The sequence below is a fragment of the Prinia subflava genome, chromosome 1 (genome assembly GCF_021018805.1).
Source record: "Prinia subflava isolate CZ2003 ecotype Zambia chromosome 1, Cam_Psub_1.2, whole genome shotgun sequence".
Taxonomy (NCBI): domain Eukaryota; kingdom Metazoa; phylum Chordata; class Aves; order Passeriformes; family Cisticolidae; genus Prinia; species Prinia subflava.
In genome coordinates, this window is record NC_086247.1 from 139,491,686 (window position 1) to 139,509,169 (window position 17,484).

Genomic DNA, 17,484 nt, shown 5'->3' on the forward strand with positions numbered 1-17,484 from the left:
GGAAACATAAAATACGAGGTGAAGAAAAAGAAATGGAAGGAGATAGAGAAAAAAGAGAATTATTAAAAGGATCTGGAGGTAAAGACAAACTGCAGCCTTTACAATATAGGAGAAAACCCCAGAAGTGTCCCCATGTTGAACTGGGATGACACACCCCTAAGCACCTTGCCTGATCATGTCCTGCTCCTAGGTCATGGAAACTCACAGTTAGTGCCAGGCATTGTGACCTTAGAGCAGCATTTACTTCCTCTGGGGCAGAATTTTTTTTAAGTCCTTTGAGTAAGCAGAAGCTGCTTTCAGACACCTTCTAACCAGAGAGTTACTGCTCTAAGTGCTCTTTGGTCCAAGCTGGGTTCTTCCTCTGTGATGGTGAGCTGGGTTGCAGAAAAAATGCGCTGTGTGTAAACTTGAACACGCCTCATAAGCATGGTCTGTGTCTCTGGCACATTACTTTTTCCTCCTTGCTCACTTGGCTTATCATTTTCAAGAGCACATGAGTCTCATTTCCTCTTCTTCCTCTCCCTGCAAGCTGCTGTGATTTCGGTGTGTCATCAAACACCCGTGTGAGGACTGGTGGAAGACAGTGATGCAGTGCTGACTGGAGCAGAGGGAGCTACACACAAAAAATATTTTCTGCCTGGAAGAGTCTTACCAACACTAGTGAAGCCAGTGCTTGTCCCTGTCCCACAGAAAACTCCTCTGCTTGGCTCTGTGCAGGGTCTGGATGTCACCAGACTCTGTTAGGGATTGAGAGGACCAGGAGCTCATGGCAGCTGCAGGGAGAGGCAGCATGAGCCTCAGGTTATCTTTTTGGGATGTGATGCAGCATCTAACTGAGATGCTTCCCTGTGTGAACCACTTCATAGTGCTGATCTGTGCTGACTCACAGAGCTGAGGCTGTACTTTATTTCAAGCTGCTCTGCTCTCTTAGGCTGCATTTCAAATGTCTTTCCTGCAAAGATGAAAGATGCTAAGAAGCAGGTCCTATAACTGCCTCTCAGACTCGACTCTCTCTAATATACTAATCCAATAACATGTAAAATAGACAGCAGTTCTCAGGGGATGCCATACAAAGGGTTCATTTCAAAACAAACAAAAATCAATCCAGTTTTCAAAATAAATCTGTTATAACTCACAGCACCTCTGTCCCCAGTACCAGAAGGCCTAACTTTAGGGAAGATTAGGACCAAACACTGTTTAAAAACAAAGAGGTTAGAGGTGCAAAATGTAGATCCAGACTGCACAGCTACCCAGGCCTGGGGTCCTGGCTTGGGAGGGATGGAAAACTCAGAAATGGGCAGCTGCACAAATTTCATGAGCATGAAGATGCTTTTCTTATTTTTTGACTTTTGAGGCCTATGAAGTATACAAGAATTTTAAAATAGTGTTTTGGAGTCAACACACCATTTTATTAACTAACCAGTTGGGGTGAGTGGTGGTTGTTTACAACCTTAATGAATCTGTATCTCATAACAAGAGGACTGCATGTGAAGTTTAATTAAGATTTCCAGAGGACTTTCTGCTCCCACTCACCCCCAAGCTGCTGGTACAACACTGGAGGGAGGTTGAGGCCTCAGTGCTGAGCACAGATGGAGGAGGTGCAGAGGGTAGCACCCATCTGGGACCAGCATTAGCAGCAACAACACACTCCAAACCATCCCTGTGGGGCTGTAAATGTGTTAACATTAGCACCAAGGCTGTGCACAAGGTAGCCAGCTGAACACAAACCTTTTGGTACCAGCCAAGGGCGACTTCTAAAAAAGAAGGTATTGTCTGCACGCTGCTTTTATGCACTTACCCATCACCATGTTCCACAAGGAAGAAAGGGGAGAATTTTTAAAACATTCTCTACTTTCTGTGTTTGCTGTGGGAATAGATAAATATTTCACATTAACTATGTTCTTCTGCCAATTTTTGTCGTGAGAGTACAATCTCCGAATTGTAGAGCCTGTGAATTATAGTGGTAAACGCTGTATTGCTCTGACCTTTTGAAATGTCTCCAGCATGACTGGCTGCCTGTCCTCCCCTTCCCCCAGAGGTCAGGCAGGTTGTAAATATAGGCGAAATGGAATAGCCAGATAATCAAATTGAACCCATTTCACTGCAGTGCGGCGCAATCACAGCACAGCGAAATTCCATCAGCGTCGGAGGCTGCACTTGGAGTGCCACGGAAATCACTTTGTAACTGTCCACACAGCCCAAGGAGCAGGGCTTGTCCTCTGCCACTGCGTGGGCTCTGCATTTTAAGCCTCCTTTAGCAATGAAAAAAAGAAATCCCAAAGCCACGTAAAAAAGGGTAAGGAATAGGCTGACATTTAAAAGAACACATCATCTGAAAAAATTACCTTGACATATAAGATGATTGATAAGTTATATTTGCCTTGTTGGTGGCTTGTTTTTTCTCTTTTCTTTTAAAGACTCTAAAATGATTCCTCTGCTCTAGAGCAGATAACAGAATTGCCTGCTGCATCACCTGAGTATGCCTTCTTCAAAGAATAAGTACTTTAGTCATTATATTAGCAACAGCATTCAAGTACAGCACAAGTGTAAGCATAAGCAGTTGTACAAAGAGCACCATGACTCTCATTATTCATGAGGATGGAATTTAGGAGCAACGTCCCTTGACTGAGCAAGACAAAAACCTGGAAGCTGAAATCCATATAGATTTTTTTTGGTAGTAGGAGCCAAGCACAGCACTGTGCTTCTGTTTCTTGCAAGCCCAGGGATGTTAGCAGTGGGGTAGCAGGGCATAATTGATGTTTACTTACAATCAGCATCTTTCTGTGCCAGCAATCATGGCAGACTGAAACTAAGCAGGGGAACCAGAAACCCTGCTGCTTTCAGCTGTCTGGAACAATAATTACACAGTGCCACGGCACCTCTGGGAGTCTGGCACCATTTATCCTCCCCGGCTCTCGGCTTGGTTACCTGCCACAGAGCAATCCCCAAAGCAACCAATCCTCAACATCATTTTCATACAAAAGGTGGAGAGAATGATAATGGCTATGCTATTACTCTGCCTTCAGAAACCCGGGCTGATGGCTTAATTGAGGTTAAAATAAGCTCCAATCAGAGAGGTAAAAACTTAACAGGGCTACTTAATCTTATATAAATACGAGAGAGATACAAGTGCATGAGGAGAGAATAATAACTGACTCTGGTGAGGTTTCTATGGAGAATAATCATTAGCCAAGCAGTGAACAGATTGGACTGGGAACAGGCTATTTAGCATTCATGCCCTGGTGGTAAAGGCTTTGAGCTGGAGCTTAATTTGAATTTTAGGGTTGGGAAAGAAAAAAGGAAAAAAAAAAGAAAAAAAGAAATAAGAAAAAAGAAGAAAAAGAAAAAGAAAAAGAAAAAGAAAAAGAAAAAGAAAAAGAAAAAGAAAAAGAAAAAGAAAAAGAAAAAGAAAAAGAAAAAGAAAAAGAAAAAGAAAAAGAAAAAGAAAAAGAAAAAGAAAAAGAAAAAGAAAAAGAAAAAGAAGAAGAAAAAGAAGAAGAAAAAGAAGAAGAAAAAGAAAAAGAAAAAGAAAAAGAAAAAGAAAAAGAAAAAGAAAAAGAAAAAGAAAAAGAAAAAGAAAAAGAAAAAGAAAAAGAAAAAGAAAAAGAAAAAGAAAAAGAAAAAGAAAAAGAAAAAGAAAAAGAAAAAGAAAAAGAAAAAGAAAAAGAAGAAAAAGAAAAAAGGAAAAGGAAAAGGAAAAAGAAAGAGAAAAGAAAAGGAAAAAGAAAGAGAAAAGAAAAGAAAAGAAAAGAAAAGAAAAGAAAAGAAAAGAAAAGAAAAGAAAAGAAAAGAAAAGAAAAGAAAAGAAAAGAAAAGAAAAGAAAAGAAAAGAAAAGAAAAGAAAAGAAAAGAAAAGAAAAGAAAAGAAAAGAAAAGAGAAAAGAAAAGAAAAGAAAAGAAAAGAAAAGAAAAGAAAAGAAAAGAAAAGAAAAGAAAAGAAAAGAAAAGAAAAGAAAAGAAAAGAAAAGAAAAGAAAAGAAAAGAAAAGAAAAGAAAAGAAAAGAAAAGAAAAGAAAAGAAAAGAAAAGAAAAGAAAAGAAAAGAGAGAAAAAAAAAAAAGACACACCCATCCTGTCTGGAGCAAGAGCATCAACCTAATTTTTGCCCTAGACCGTGCCAAAGAAATTTGACTGACTTTTACTCTGTCCCCTAAGTGCAGACTGTCTAATAGAAGAGAGGAATAATTGCAGGGCACGAAGGCTTTCAGGTGTCTCTGGAGCTGGGATTTGCCCTGCCCAGGGCAGTGTCCTCAGCCCTGCTTGTACCTCCCCCTCTCCCCATACTCTTTGTAAGGCTGCCCAGCCTGCCTTGCCTTCAGCAGCAGCACTGGGAATGCTACCAGAAAAATAAATGAAAAGAGTGTTTGTTTTTTGTTGTACATTTTCACTCTCAGGAATAATTCCCTTTTTAGAGCTTGAAATTAAAATACTTAGTCTTTTGCAATTCACTGGAAAGGTTTGGCAAAACTCAGATTTTTTATTTTTCAGCCTTGCAGATTGTTGCTTATCTGTTTTGTTAAATTAGATGTTAGATTGCAGAAGGATTTGAAAACACTTCTTTCATGCAATGGCCCTTCAAATAGGAGCTATAATTTCAATACTTTTCTGCTCTGTTTTTTTTTTTAAACCAGCTACTTGCAAGAGTAGTTTCTGTTAGAGTTACTTACTTTTAAACAAACTATGTGAAAAAATGCAGTAACTAGCTGGAGATGTGCAGATCCTGCCAAAGTACAGTTTCTGGGCTCTGCTTTCCTTAGCATGTATCCCAGAGATAAAATGATGTCTCTCCCAACCAGCAGCTCAGCTGACACAGTCCCATTTACAGCAGGATGTGGCCTCTAGATCTGTAGCTGGAGACAGAAGTTAGAAGCATGTGTGATCCTGCTGATTGTATTTCAGAGTTTATTTATTGTAATGTAACTCGGGATCCGGTCTCTCTGTTATTTTTTACTTAGTATTTAGTAGAGCGTATCTTGTTATTATACAATTTCAAAAACATGTTGCATACACTGTGATAGAATCTGTGGTTTGCTAGGGGCTTCTTCTATAAACTTACTAGCTTTGCTTATGCCTCCCCATTTTCCTGATCTTAGCTGGAAGTCCTTCAGCTTACACCCATCAAGAGATAAAAATAAACTGTAGGCTGCAGCTCAGTGTAGCTGGATGCTCCATTACTGTTACAGAGTACAAGAGTCCTCAGGAAAGCAATGAAAAATTACCCCTCTCCAGGCAGTGAAAAATGTCAGGAGCCCCATGGTCTCTGAGGCCTCAGCAGAGAATAATTACGCTGTGAACACACTGCTCCGTGCCAGAGACCTTGCAGCACTCCTAAAGGGAAGACTGTGGGACCTCTTTAAAAGGGAGAGCAGAGCCCTCACATGGCACTTTTTGGGAGAAAGCAGGTGATAATAAAAACATCATATTCCCAGACTGGCTGCCTTCATTGAGGTGAATGGTCCTGTGCCTTCCAGAACTACTTACAACCAGAAAAATAAAGAATAAGTGCTATCCAACAGATGGGTGGGCATTTTAAGAAACTGAGCTCTGACCTTCATTCTGCTGGTAGCCAACCACTGGACAAAACAAAGATAAATGGAGTGTGAGGTCTCAGGCAAGGAGAGAACTTGGCCCAGAAGTTTTCCTGGAATACCCATTTGCCCCTGTGCCTGTAAGCACTGCCTGTCCTCTGCAGGGCACTCTTCAGTCAGAGGACCCAGCCCACCCTGGCCTGGGCTGTGCCTCCTGCTCCTGCCCATCAGGGCTGGGGCCAGCCCAGAACTTTGCCCTGGTTGATGTGCCTGGAGCTGAGGCTCCCCTGCCCATGGGGAGCTTAATTCAGTGTCCAACTCAAGGAGCAGGATGAGGAGAGGGAATTTTTTGCAGCCTGGTAGCATTTGTAAATGTGCTCTGCAGAGGAGACGTAATGAGGATGATGCCCAGGACCAAGGATGACCAACGAGATCAGGTCAAGGCAATTCTGAAGCAATTTGTGCTTGATGGGTAACAGGGGCCAGAATTTGTTAGATATTTTACCTCCCTGGGAAAGGGTCTGACAGAGCCAAGTTCATTATCCTGGGGAAAGGTGACAGTGTTGTTCTGCCAGATTGAACAGGAGCAGGGTTAAGGTTGCAAAAACAGGACTGGAGCGCTCCTAATTGTGTCTTCCCTCTTTTTCAGTCTTTTAATTATAAAATGTGTTTGTTCAAGAGTGTGAGATGCTGCTGGGCAGCCTGGTGGGGAGCAGAGCTCTGGGGAGAGGCAACAACTTTGCCCAGAGTTTGTTTGCAGGGCAGGTGGGAGGGGGCCCAGATGGTGGGATCAAAGGAGCAGTAACTCACTCACTTTGCCTTGTACCATCTGCTGTGCCCTGAGTTATAATTTCCAGCTCTTTCAACTTCACCCAGGAGTTTGTGACTTGTTTGGGGACCACTTTGTGTGAATAAAAAGGGGAATGGAGGCTTTGCTTAGCAGACCTTGAATTTCTGTCAGAAAGGGGATTGGCCATATCTTCCACACAGCAATATACTGTGAGGAAATCATTACTAGACCCCAAACTACCACTGAATGGTTTTACAGGGTTTAAATTAAAGGCTTTTCATGGTTTCCTGTAAATGATGGGAAGTTCAGCTTTGCCATGCTCTTCCTGGTGTTGCAGGTGCAGTGCTGATCACCAGCTTGCATAAAATGGTAATAAATAGCACCTCTCTTTGTTCTTTTAATTTGTCAGCCAAATCTGCTAGACTAAGCCAAATGTGCTAGTACCTTATTTTTATTTTAATTTTGGTTCTGAATATTCAGAGCTTTAATCTTTTGTACATAATTATAAGATGCTGAGACTGGTTACAAAGTTAAACAATTTATTGTCACAACAAGATTCGTCTTCAAAATAACAATCAAGCTAGATGTGTTTGGTGTTTCTGTGTCCAAAACCTCTTCCAGCTGCCACAAGGTAGCTGACAGCATGGTCCTTCAGTGTTGACTTTCATGCCATGAGCAGAAAGGTAATTCCAACTTCTCCTTGTCTGCCCAGTGCACAGCTGGTGGGGCAGCTCCTGCCCAGAGGGCCTGACCCATGGAAGCTGCAGAGCAGGGCAGGACATGCATGGACAGGACAGTGTGGCAGCTGGCAAGAGGAGGGAAGGGGAACCACAGACTCTTCCCCATTTTGTGGCCCTGTCCAGGATGTTCTAGGGCATTCTAGGGAGACAACAGCATGTTGTACTACGGCTGCTGCTTTGGTGACAGCTCCTGGAAGCCAATCCTCTTCTTCTTCCCTCTCCAAATTCTGTTTTTAGGGGTCAGTGCAGTCCATTTGTAGTGCCCAGGCAACAGCCAGGCAGTTTGCCAGTGCTGCTTCAGGCTCCCTCGCCCTTGCACATGGCCCAGCCCATGGAGCAGCACTTTCTACCAGTGCTCTGGTCCCTGGTGCTCCAGAAAAGCTTTTGTTCACAAGGATAACAAGAGTTGCAGTAACCTACCTGAGTGTTGACATCACCTAAATTTGTTGTTCTGGAAAGGAGTCAGAGTAAACAGCTCCTCTGCCCAGACTCAGTGCAGCTGCCCATGATGATTTTCACTTTCCTCCCTGATAATTAATGCCAGTTGTCCTTGCCAACACTTCTAAGTAGATGTGTAAATTTTGGAGCACTTTGATATATCAGCTGTTTATGTGAGCTTTTGCTCCTCCCAAGGACATGTCCCTACAGATGTCAAGCAGAGTGATTTGCACACCAGCAGGGCGTGAGTGCTGCCATGGGTGATGAGACAGGTTTGCTCAGCTGAGCAGTGTTCCTTGAGGACAAAAATGGGAAGGAAGAGAAGTGCTTGGCCAGAAGAAGAGCTTTTATTTGATATAGACCATGAACAGCCAAGTAGGAACAAGGAAGCAATGGCTAAAAGGGAGCCTACTGCCAATTCCATTCACAGATTCTCTAAAACCTGGGATGACTGCTACAATGATCATGTCTGGCCTGCAACATGCTCTGAGCCTTAGATCACAACCTAGCAAATAAGAAAGGCAGCAGGAAGGAAGGAAAGGCTCTAGTTCCCAGCCTCTGCCTTGTGCAACATGGGCAGCACTTGTGCCATCTGAGACTGATGCTGGCAGGGTGGAATTTGCTGTGCCACCACCAGCAGCACTCAACATTTCGTTGTGCTGCATCCTACCCTCACGTGCTCAGGCTTTCTTTTCATCTCAGGGATGCAAAGAAAGCCCAGAAAACATTAGGACAACCACCTGGGGAGTTAGTTATGATTTTTTAAAGCTAATGATGCCGCCCACTGTCCAATGTTTATAATAAACTGTCTTCATCCCCTCTTCACTAAATTGTGTATATACAGGGTAAGAAGCTGTACCCATGGGCCCTGAGCACTTGGCTTGGTGCACAGAGCTGCTGTACTCCATAAATAGGAAAGGTGGACAGAAAGTTATTAATTTTCATGCATTTGAATGGGACAGGCTGGAAAGCTCAGGCAAAAGAAAGCAACAAGCATGATCCTGGCCTACAGCTGCAGTGTTCTAATGCAAACCTGAAGACTGTGCTGTCCTCTTGGCAGCTGGCTCACAACTCAGCCTACACAAGCGATGCAGCCCGGGATTCAAAGGCTGTGTGGAAACACATTGCAGTCCTTCAGCCCTGTGCCAAATGTAATTCCTAATTGCTCAGCTTACGGACATTTCTGCAGCACTGGAGGAGAGCAGGCACTCTGTGACACAGAGCAGCACATAGCCTGCTTTAACTGTTACCTGGAAAAGAGCATTTTTCTAATTTCTAGCCCATGCTTTTGTGCTGATGACAGCTTTGTGATGAAGTGTCCATGGCTCGGTGGCCTGTGCCTCAGCCTCTGCCAGGGAAGCAGCGCTCTGGGCAGAGCACAGCACATTCCAGCCCTGGGCTCCAGGCTGTTGTACAAATAAGGAAGCAAAAGGTCCAAGCTGGATTAGAGCAGGACCAGTCTATCTGTGAGAACAGCACTTCAGCTCAAAACAGCTTTTTCATAGCGGGAAATCAGTGGCATCCTTCAACCTGCCACAGCAGAGGCACTACCTTTTGCACAACCATGTCTCAGTTTTTCTTCACAGAAGAAAGCTGTGAAGTTGAGCAGGTCACACATGGGTGTTGGCAGAGGCCTTGGCAAGGCCAGCACCCACAAAGGTGCACTCAGTCCCTCAGTGCCAGGGGAGGACATCCTGCAGCAGGCAGGTGAGCTTGGTGACAGCACTGTGCAGCCCAAGCACCGCCCAGCCCGGGCTGATAGAGCTTTTCTTGTAAAAAGATGATTTTTCACTTCTGTTTCTAGGTTAGTAACCTCCTTTACTGGCACAACTAACTAGTTAGGACACTTGCAGGAAGCCACCAAGCCACCATCAGCTCAGCATCACCCTCTTTGTAAAAGCAGAGAGCACTGGCACATCAGCAGCCAGGACTGCCAGTGGCTTGATTCCAGTTATTTAGCTGCAGCCCTTGATGAACTAGACAGGCTGACCAAGGTTTAACATGTATCTTCCAATGCCTGATATACAAAATTACAGGGTTTAATTACACTATTTAATTCTTTAGAGGACAGTTGTTTCTTTCACACTATGAATTAACAAGCTATTCTGAAGAGATTTGCACTGTGCATGCAGATCAAAACTAGATGTGAAGATAGTTAGCTTGGAGATTTATTTTTTTGGCATACTCCCACTTCTGAGCTTCATTTATTTGTTTCTTCTGCTGTGCTGAGGTTGTACAGACAGGACGACCTGTGCTTCTTAGGATCTGGTGCTGCAAGGGATGGATCTTGCATGGGGCCCTCAGTGTCACCAGAACAGCACTGCCCAACTGAGAACAAGTTTATTTTTGTATTACACAGATGCTGGCTGAAGGGACATAGTTTTGACTCCCATTAGTACTCAGGTGTTTGTGTCCAGGGAAGTTAGACACAAGCTTCCCAGAGGAGAAGCCACTCCAGAAAAGATGGAGAAAGGCAGGTAGTGCTGCTTTGCAATGTTACTTAACTCCACCTGTTTGCAGAGCAGATTACCCTTAAAAAACATAGCCGTGCCTTCATCTGTGTGGTAAGACGTGCAAAGGAAGAAAAAGAGAAAATAAAAAGCAACTCCAGCCCACACTCCTGGCAGCCTGGCTCTCTCCCAGGTCTCTGGCCTGGATTCCTGCAGTTACGAGTGAATGTTTCTTTGCTATCTTGCTTATCCATCACACCTGCTTTGTCTGTTGCCTTCAGTGTTCTGCATTTACTTATTCCCACACTCAGGATCTCTCTCCCCTTCCCCAGCCCACCATATTTTAGTGTAATAAGCTGTAAGATGAGATTCTATGAGAAATAAAACCAATGCTACACCTAATTGTTCCACTCTGCGGTTCTGAGTTAGCTGAACGCAACACAGATTTCTTTTACTTTTTTAAAGTAGAAGCTGAGTACCTTAAGAAACTAGAACCTGTTTGGGGAAGTTGTAGAAAACTAATATTAGAGCTGCTATTTAATTCTCAAGGCAATAAAAAGGGCTGAGAGGCCAAGTCGCCTATGAATGTCTTTCATGTTGGTTTGTTACACAGTGTGAGCTTGTTTTACAAGTGCTCTGTTTACAAGAATGCTGGGGGAGCTGGAGAGGGGGGGAATGTTCATTTAAGTCCCACATTCACATAGGGCTACTTTTGTAAAGGCCTGATCCAGTCCTACCAGCTGCTTGCCCACAGAACTTCACAATTGTGGAGGCTAATTAAGATTCTTCAGAGGAGCTCTCCTCTCCCCAGCGGCTGCAGGCAGCCTCATCAGACATGCTGTCCCTCCCCCTGGGCCCAGCAGAATGCCCTACTGTGCCTGGGTTACGTTATGGCTTATGAATTAACCAATTGATTCTGAAAATATCACTACTTTAGGGCTAAATAAAGCTGTTCCCTTTAAGTGGAAAAAAGTCAGGGCTCAGCCTGGAATAAACTGATACTGCGTTACCTATAAAATACTTTCTCATGCTGCAGGGCAAGGATTTGCTTGCCAGGATACAATGAGTTGAGTACAAAGGGAATTTATCATGGATTTCTGTGAAGACAGGGAGGCCTTTCTGAGCCTGGACAGTAAGCATGACCTATCCACTTGCAAGTAAATAAAGCTTCCTGCATGCAACTCCGACTTAAAGAATTAGTTCATGTTAAATGACTGTGTATATTTGCCTTGTCTTTTTTGTGTCCACTTCTCTCTCCAGCTTCGAAGTGAAGAAACCCATAACCAGTACAGAACAAAAATTTCATCTGGCGCCAATAGATAATGTTGGACCTCCAGTACCCTTTGAGTGGTTATAGGCCCAAAAAAATTACATTCAGGCTTTAAATTGACTTTAAACCAGAACCAAACTGACATAGAGCCTGAACTGAGGAATATATAAAATTAACTGTGTTTCATCTGATAAACATAGCTTTGCCCTGATGTGTTTGTGCACACCCCCCATTTTGATTATTTAAAAGAAAGCTAACTGCAGGAACAAGATCTTTCAAGCAGTGAAGAAACCCAATGTGGTGACATAGTTTCACGTTGGTCACAACAAATGTACCATCAGCTTGGACTTTCTCCTCTTCCTGAATGTTTAAGTGCTTGCCTACACCTCTTTCAATAAAAAAGAATCCTGTCCCCTCCCCTAACAGAAAATTAGACTATTAAGACAACTTCACTGCACAAAACCATACTAGATATTGTAATAACAAAATGCTTTATTTTTGGGGAATACAAGGAAAAGTGTGACATCCTCATTATCAAATTGCTTTAAAAAGGCATTCTTCCTTTGAAAAGGTAACACTCGCAACAAAAGGTGACCGGTGAACAAGCCCTCTCATGTAGCAGCAGGAATTCCTTCTTTACAGCCAAAGGCAGGGTTTGAATTATGCACAGCCACAGATTCCAACTCTGTCGATATTTTCTCGTAGGTTAGGGCACAGGCTCAGCCCTGCTCGGTGTGACAGCCCAGAGGGAGGCTCACAACACCGCTGAGACGGGGCTTTCACACTTCTCACCCAGGTCGCTTTGCAACAAACCACAAGACTTCACCATTACCACAAGAAGACACTGAGAAAGCCACAAGGTTACTAATCTTCTCGCTCATCTCCAAAAACTTTTCATGCAAGCTCGTGAAATTCTCGTACCATCAGTCTGGTTACAGCTCAGTGTGTCACCACACATCCCCTCTGCCGCCAGCCAGGGCTGTGTGAGGGGGACACAGCAGACCTAAGGCTACTGACACAATCCCTTCCTCAACATAACTGTTTCCTGTACAGCGGGCTCCCAGCTGGGATGTGTTTTAAAGACTGCAAATTCATATCCATAAATTACTTCTGCCCTCTCTGAACCTCACGTCAGAATTCAAGTTGTTAAAGAAGGGGACTGGGAAATTCCTAAAATTGTCAGATTATAACACAGGCATTCGTATTTCAGTCCAGTGTGACAGCTCTTGTCACAAGTGGTATCCATCCATGCTAAGGGTAAAATACATTGGTCTTGTTTAAAGGGGGTTCGTGTTGTCCGAAGTGGTGATGGTAAACTCTAAAAGAACTATTGGTTTTCTTTATTCAGGTTAGACATAACAAATATGTCAGATACAGCAGTTAGTCTAGAAAAATACATTTAAAAAAATCTTCAGCAGACCATGCTCCCTGTAACAAAATCTTTCAAAACCAATTTTACAAATTATTCTACATTAATGTAAAAAGAAAATCTTAAATTTAGCATCGTGGATTCCATCAAACATCTATCAAAACATGACTTTCACTATCTGCAGATGTTAGAATACATAATACATTTTTCTAATGTATCCTGTACATATTAAATAACCTAAAAGGCTCTTCTTGTAGTGCATTAACAATTTAGCAAGCACACTCAGTATTTCTCCAGTACCATTTGCATTACAGTTATTTGCCCGCAAATGTAATTAACATCTAAAAGTGCACACAGTTAGATCTCCCTCCCTCCCCATAACCTGTTTCCCTGTTGAAACCCAGACATCCACTGGAAACATTATGCTACTGTAGCTAACCTACCCATGATTAGAAATGTGTGACTAAAGTGTTCTTAAACTATACAGGACCTGAATTATATACAGGAATCAAAAGGACAGCCTGTATTTACATCAAGAATGAGCTTCCACTACCACAGCATTATACCAGAACTCAATACAGTGTTACAGTCGGTATGTACTTAGGACTTTAGCTTTAGATCAGTATAACACAAAACTTAGCTTAGGACATACCCTGAAAAATGGACATGTTTATTAAATATTACTTCTATTATGCCCCAAGACAAATAACCATTGCTGGATATTCTTACAGGTTCAGTGTTTGAAATAGTGTAATAGTGTGCTGCTCTATGAAGCAGCAAAGAACTTCCAGAGAGGCTGCTGGGGAAAAAAAACAAAGAAAGAAGCAAAAAAACAAAAACAAACAACACAACAGCAAAAAAAATAACGATAGAAAAACAGGAGAAAAAGAAGGAAAGAGGGCAGCAGATATCAAGTGAAGAATTAGATTTGAGTAACTAAACCAAACTATTAGCCCAAGTCACTGCATGCAGAAACCTCTTGGAAAAGTGTCATATAGATCTAAGCAGGTTGTAATAAACAAGCTTAAGATGTTAACTTCATTGAATTTTTCCATATCAGGAAAAATGGTAGGACTTTTCCCCATCATATGGAAGAATGTTGAGATTAAATTCCAGATTATCCAGTCTGAGATTATTCGTTTTACTCTCCAAGAAATCCAGTGTATGAACCTATATTAAATTTTTCCAATGATACTTAAAAAAAGCAAACAAACTTTTCAATTCACTTTTTATACTGAGCTTTTCAAAGAAATCTGAAGTGTTGTCTTTAATTCGAATTAAAGTGGTCAAACATTTCTCCTGTTTCTCCCCTCCCCAAAAGTGCAAAAAACAAGTTGCTGCTTGGTCCACAAACATAAAACATCATATACAGCAAGAGGTTTTCCTTCTGATGGAGTACTGCTGCCAACCCATCACTTCCAGTTTCTTCTCCAAGAAAAATGTCAGCGTCCAAAGATGGAATTCAATTCCAGTAGAATTAACTCTACAATCTGATTCTGGTATACTGTGTGGACTGCTATGTTACCAGTCTCTTTCTCTGGTTTTAATAAGGTTGGACCAAAAACTATTGCTATACTTTGATAGGTCATTCGGTTCTTTTCTCCATTTTCTACAACTCTGAAAGAGAAAAAAAATACACAAAAAGAGATTTATCAGTCTTAGGGCAATAGGATGACAGAAAAAGACATCCCAAAGTAACGGCTATTCAGAGTATTTATTTAATGAGTAGTCTTGCTATTAGGACATAGAGCTGCTGTAATTCCCCTCTCTATGAAAAAAAGTTTTGTTTTGAAATGTCATTCTTGGTCCTCTCACAGTCCCTCTAAAGGACTTGGCAGCAAACATCACAACTATGAAACAAAACTGTCTGTCTCAAGTCTGGAGCTCTGCAAGCTCCAAGTAGACTGATATACTGCTTTTATCAAGTCCAAAATAAAACAAAAATGCAGTTAAGAACAGTCACTTAGTACTTTCAATTGGATTCTTTTTCTTTACGGGAGGATCAGCAACACAAAGCCTTTCCCTCTATCTGTTACTTACCTTTTCAGGTGTCTAAAGAGTACCTGCATCGTGTCCTGATTTGGTTTTGGCAATTGTTTGATTAAATCTTTAACAGCAGGGACACGCTGCCTTGGTTCTTGCTCTGCAAAAGGGTGAGGTTGAGAAACAAAAGTTCAGTATTTTTGTTTAAAACTTTAGCATAAAATTCAAGAGGCTGGGAATGAAAGCCACGGTTTGCAGTGCTAATCTGAAATAGGACACTGCCACCTCCCGGCCGGCCCTGGCATCACGGACAGGCAATTCCGGCCAGGTCACCCTGTTCACAACCAAAACATTCCTCTTATGCCCAAAATAATTTTTAAAACTGTGCAGCACTTATTTAAACACCATATTCGAGTTCTCCAGACTTACTAATTGCATTGACAAAGTCATTGAAGTGGTTGTAAGTGAACAGTGGCTCTGGCAATTCTCTGAAGAACATTTTTAGAGCTCCTGTAATGACATGTATGTCTTCCCATTTACTGTCATTCAAGTCCAGCTTCTCATCTGAGAAAGAAAAATAAATAAATAATGTTAATACTTCAACTATAAAGACTCTTTTTTTTTTTTTTTTAATTAACTCAACTATTCTTCTGTACTTATTTCTTTCAAAGCAGTGAGGATTTGCTCCATTCCAGCACATTCCATACCCCACTCTGGGATACACAGGTGTAGAGCAGATGGAGATGGATAAACTCTGCCTACTGCACTACATACAGTTCCCCTACTCCTAGGGCATTCTCCAGAAGGGAACAGGAGCTGCTGACACAACACAGAATTTACTGTTAGATCCTGTCAGTCAGGAAACAAGAGGTCAGATTGTGGATGGGCTGCACTAAGATACTGCCAGAAGAAAGTGTTTTGTACACACAGTACAGTGAAGAGTAGCTAAGCCCTCCCCCACTGAAAGACAGTATCAAATCTCACTAGAAAACCCATTAGCTTACAATTTTAATGCTAGTGAAAGCTTAATATGCTTGCTGGTTTTCCATAAGGTAGTGAGTTACTTTGTTTGAAATAATCCCCCTTCCTCAAATTCTGTTCCCATCTTTTTTCAGAATTCTGTTCTAGCAATGCCTCTGTGGTCCACACGAGACTAAACCTCCAGAATATCAGGTTTTTCAAGTGATGTATGGTACACAGTCATTTCTGTAACTCTGAAGTAACTTTACTTTGAAGATGACAGTCATTTCTCATTATATACTACAGTTACAGAGAAATCTTTTTCCTTAGCTTTCTATGAACTTCAACAACCTGAAAATATGTGCCACTGTAATATAATTGGAGGGAGCTTACCATGATTGACTGCAAATCTCAGCTTCTGTATCACTGCAAGATTGCCACTAACTCTGTATAAGCCATCAATATCTAATCCTGAAACAAAGGGATAAATCCATTTTAATACCTTATATATGTATATGTCTACTCAACAAAATTAAAAGCAAAGGAAACCCACCTTGTAATAAAGAAATAAGAAGTTAAAACTAGCTTGTTTCGATAGGCAGGGCATATAAGACAGAGGAGGTTTAATTTGCTGACAGAAGTTTGGCAGCACAGAGCCCAAAGTAATCTCTAAAACTTCTTATTCAAGTAGTAATGAGGCAACAGCTCCAAGTTTCCCCAATGAGATCAGATGTCTTGGTTAAGATGTTCTTGGTGGGTGGGCAGGGAATACATGGGAGTCCAACATGCAATAACCAGGTATTTTGTGGATATAATGTTCAATTTTTAATGTATGGTTAAGAAAAAACCCAATCAAGTCATGCATAGAGAGCATCTCAAAACTGTCACGTGTCCAGGTTTACACGGAGAAGAAATTATGTGCATGCACACTCAGAGGTACCCAAGAGCCTACAGAACTACAAGGGGCAGCCCTTGCCTTACAGGACTGCACACTCCACCAGAAAAGAAGAAAACTGTGTCTCTGTGGTTGCTACTGCAGTTACTCAGCAGTGATTAGGAGGCAAAGAATTCATCTGAAAAACCACTTGGATGCAGCAGGTGAGTCAGTGCCTCTGAGAGAGCGTGTTGCCAGAATACCTGCAAGTCCCTGGAGCTCCTCAAGGAGTTGTCTGATGCAACACAGCTCAGTTACCAGCACATGTGACATATCCCTTTTCCCCATAATCCACTAGTAAATCCTTTACAGAAAGAACTGATTTGAGGTGTATTGGTAGAAGGAAGAAGAGTTGGAGAGGTAGGAAAAAAAAGCTGTTCATTTCTGTCAGCTTCCCCTCAGGTATTTAAAAAAGGAAAACTTCACTATCTTCACTGCAGTCCTGCCTTTAAAATAAAAAAGGAAATTAAAAGGAAAAAAAAGGAACAAAGCAAAATAACCCCTTTCTCACAATCTTCAGATCACAAATGGAATAAAGCCTGCTGCCACAGGCAGGGTGGCAGTTTGTCAAACTGGAGTAATGCAATGGAAGCAGTTTTTCTCCCCTCCCAGGCCATAAGAGAGAAGCATTGACAAAGAGGACTACAGGCTAAATGAAGTTCCCATGGAAGATGCCTTAGAATTCACATGTAGTCCTCCTGTAACACTTACCCTGATACTCAAGAGAGTGTTCTCAGATTAAGGGACTGGTAAATATCTGAATGATGATTATGGAGATGCCATAATCCTCTCTCAGTCATCTTTTCCAAGAGATAAGGCAAAGACAACAGCAAGAAACAGGCAAGAAAACCCACAGAGACTACAGCCAAGTCAGGAGTCCCAACTGACAAATTTTCAACAAAAATGTGAAGGTGTGTTTTACAGTAGATAACCCGGAATGTCACACGTAGCTTTCACACAAAGTGTTCTCAGTTATTAGGTAGGAAACACATATTTTCAATGCAAACAAACAATAACTGAGAC

The 17,484-nt window shown here is 41.9% G+C and overlaps 1 protein-coding gene across 5 annotated transcripts in view; it reads right to left on the reverse strand.

Annotated features, from left to right (window-relative positions):
* Positions 1–11,687: 11,687 nt before the first annotated feature.
* Positions 11,688–17,484, reverse strand: part of ARHGAP12 (Rho GTPase activating protein 12) — a 75,735-nt gene continuing 69,938 nt past the window's right edge. For all 5 annotated transcript variants that reach the window (XM_063414840.1, XM_063414830.1, XM_063414814.1 and 2 more), the window contains 4 exons: positions 15,921–15,998; positions 14,997–15,131; positions 14,625–14,727; positions 11,688–14,201 (listed from right to left, as the gene is read on the reverse strand). In XM_063414840.1, the coding sequence (XP_063270910.1) occupies positions 14,027–14,201; positions 14,625–14,727; positions 14,997–15,131; positions 15,921–15,998 (491 nt within the window). In that variant the 3' untranslated portion in view covers positions 11,688–14,026. The remainder of the gene's footprint in view (positions 14,202–14,624; positions 14,728–14,996; positions 15,132–15,920; positions 15,999–17,484) is intronic.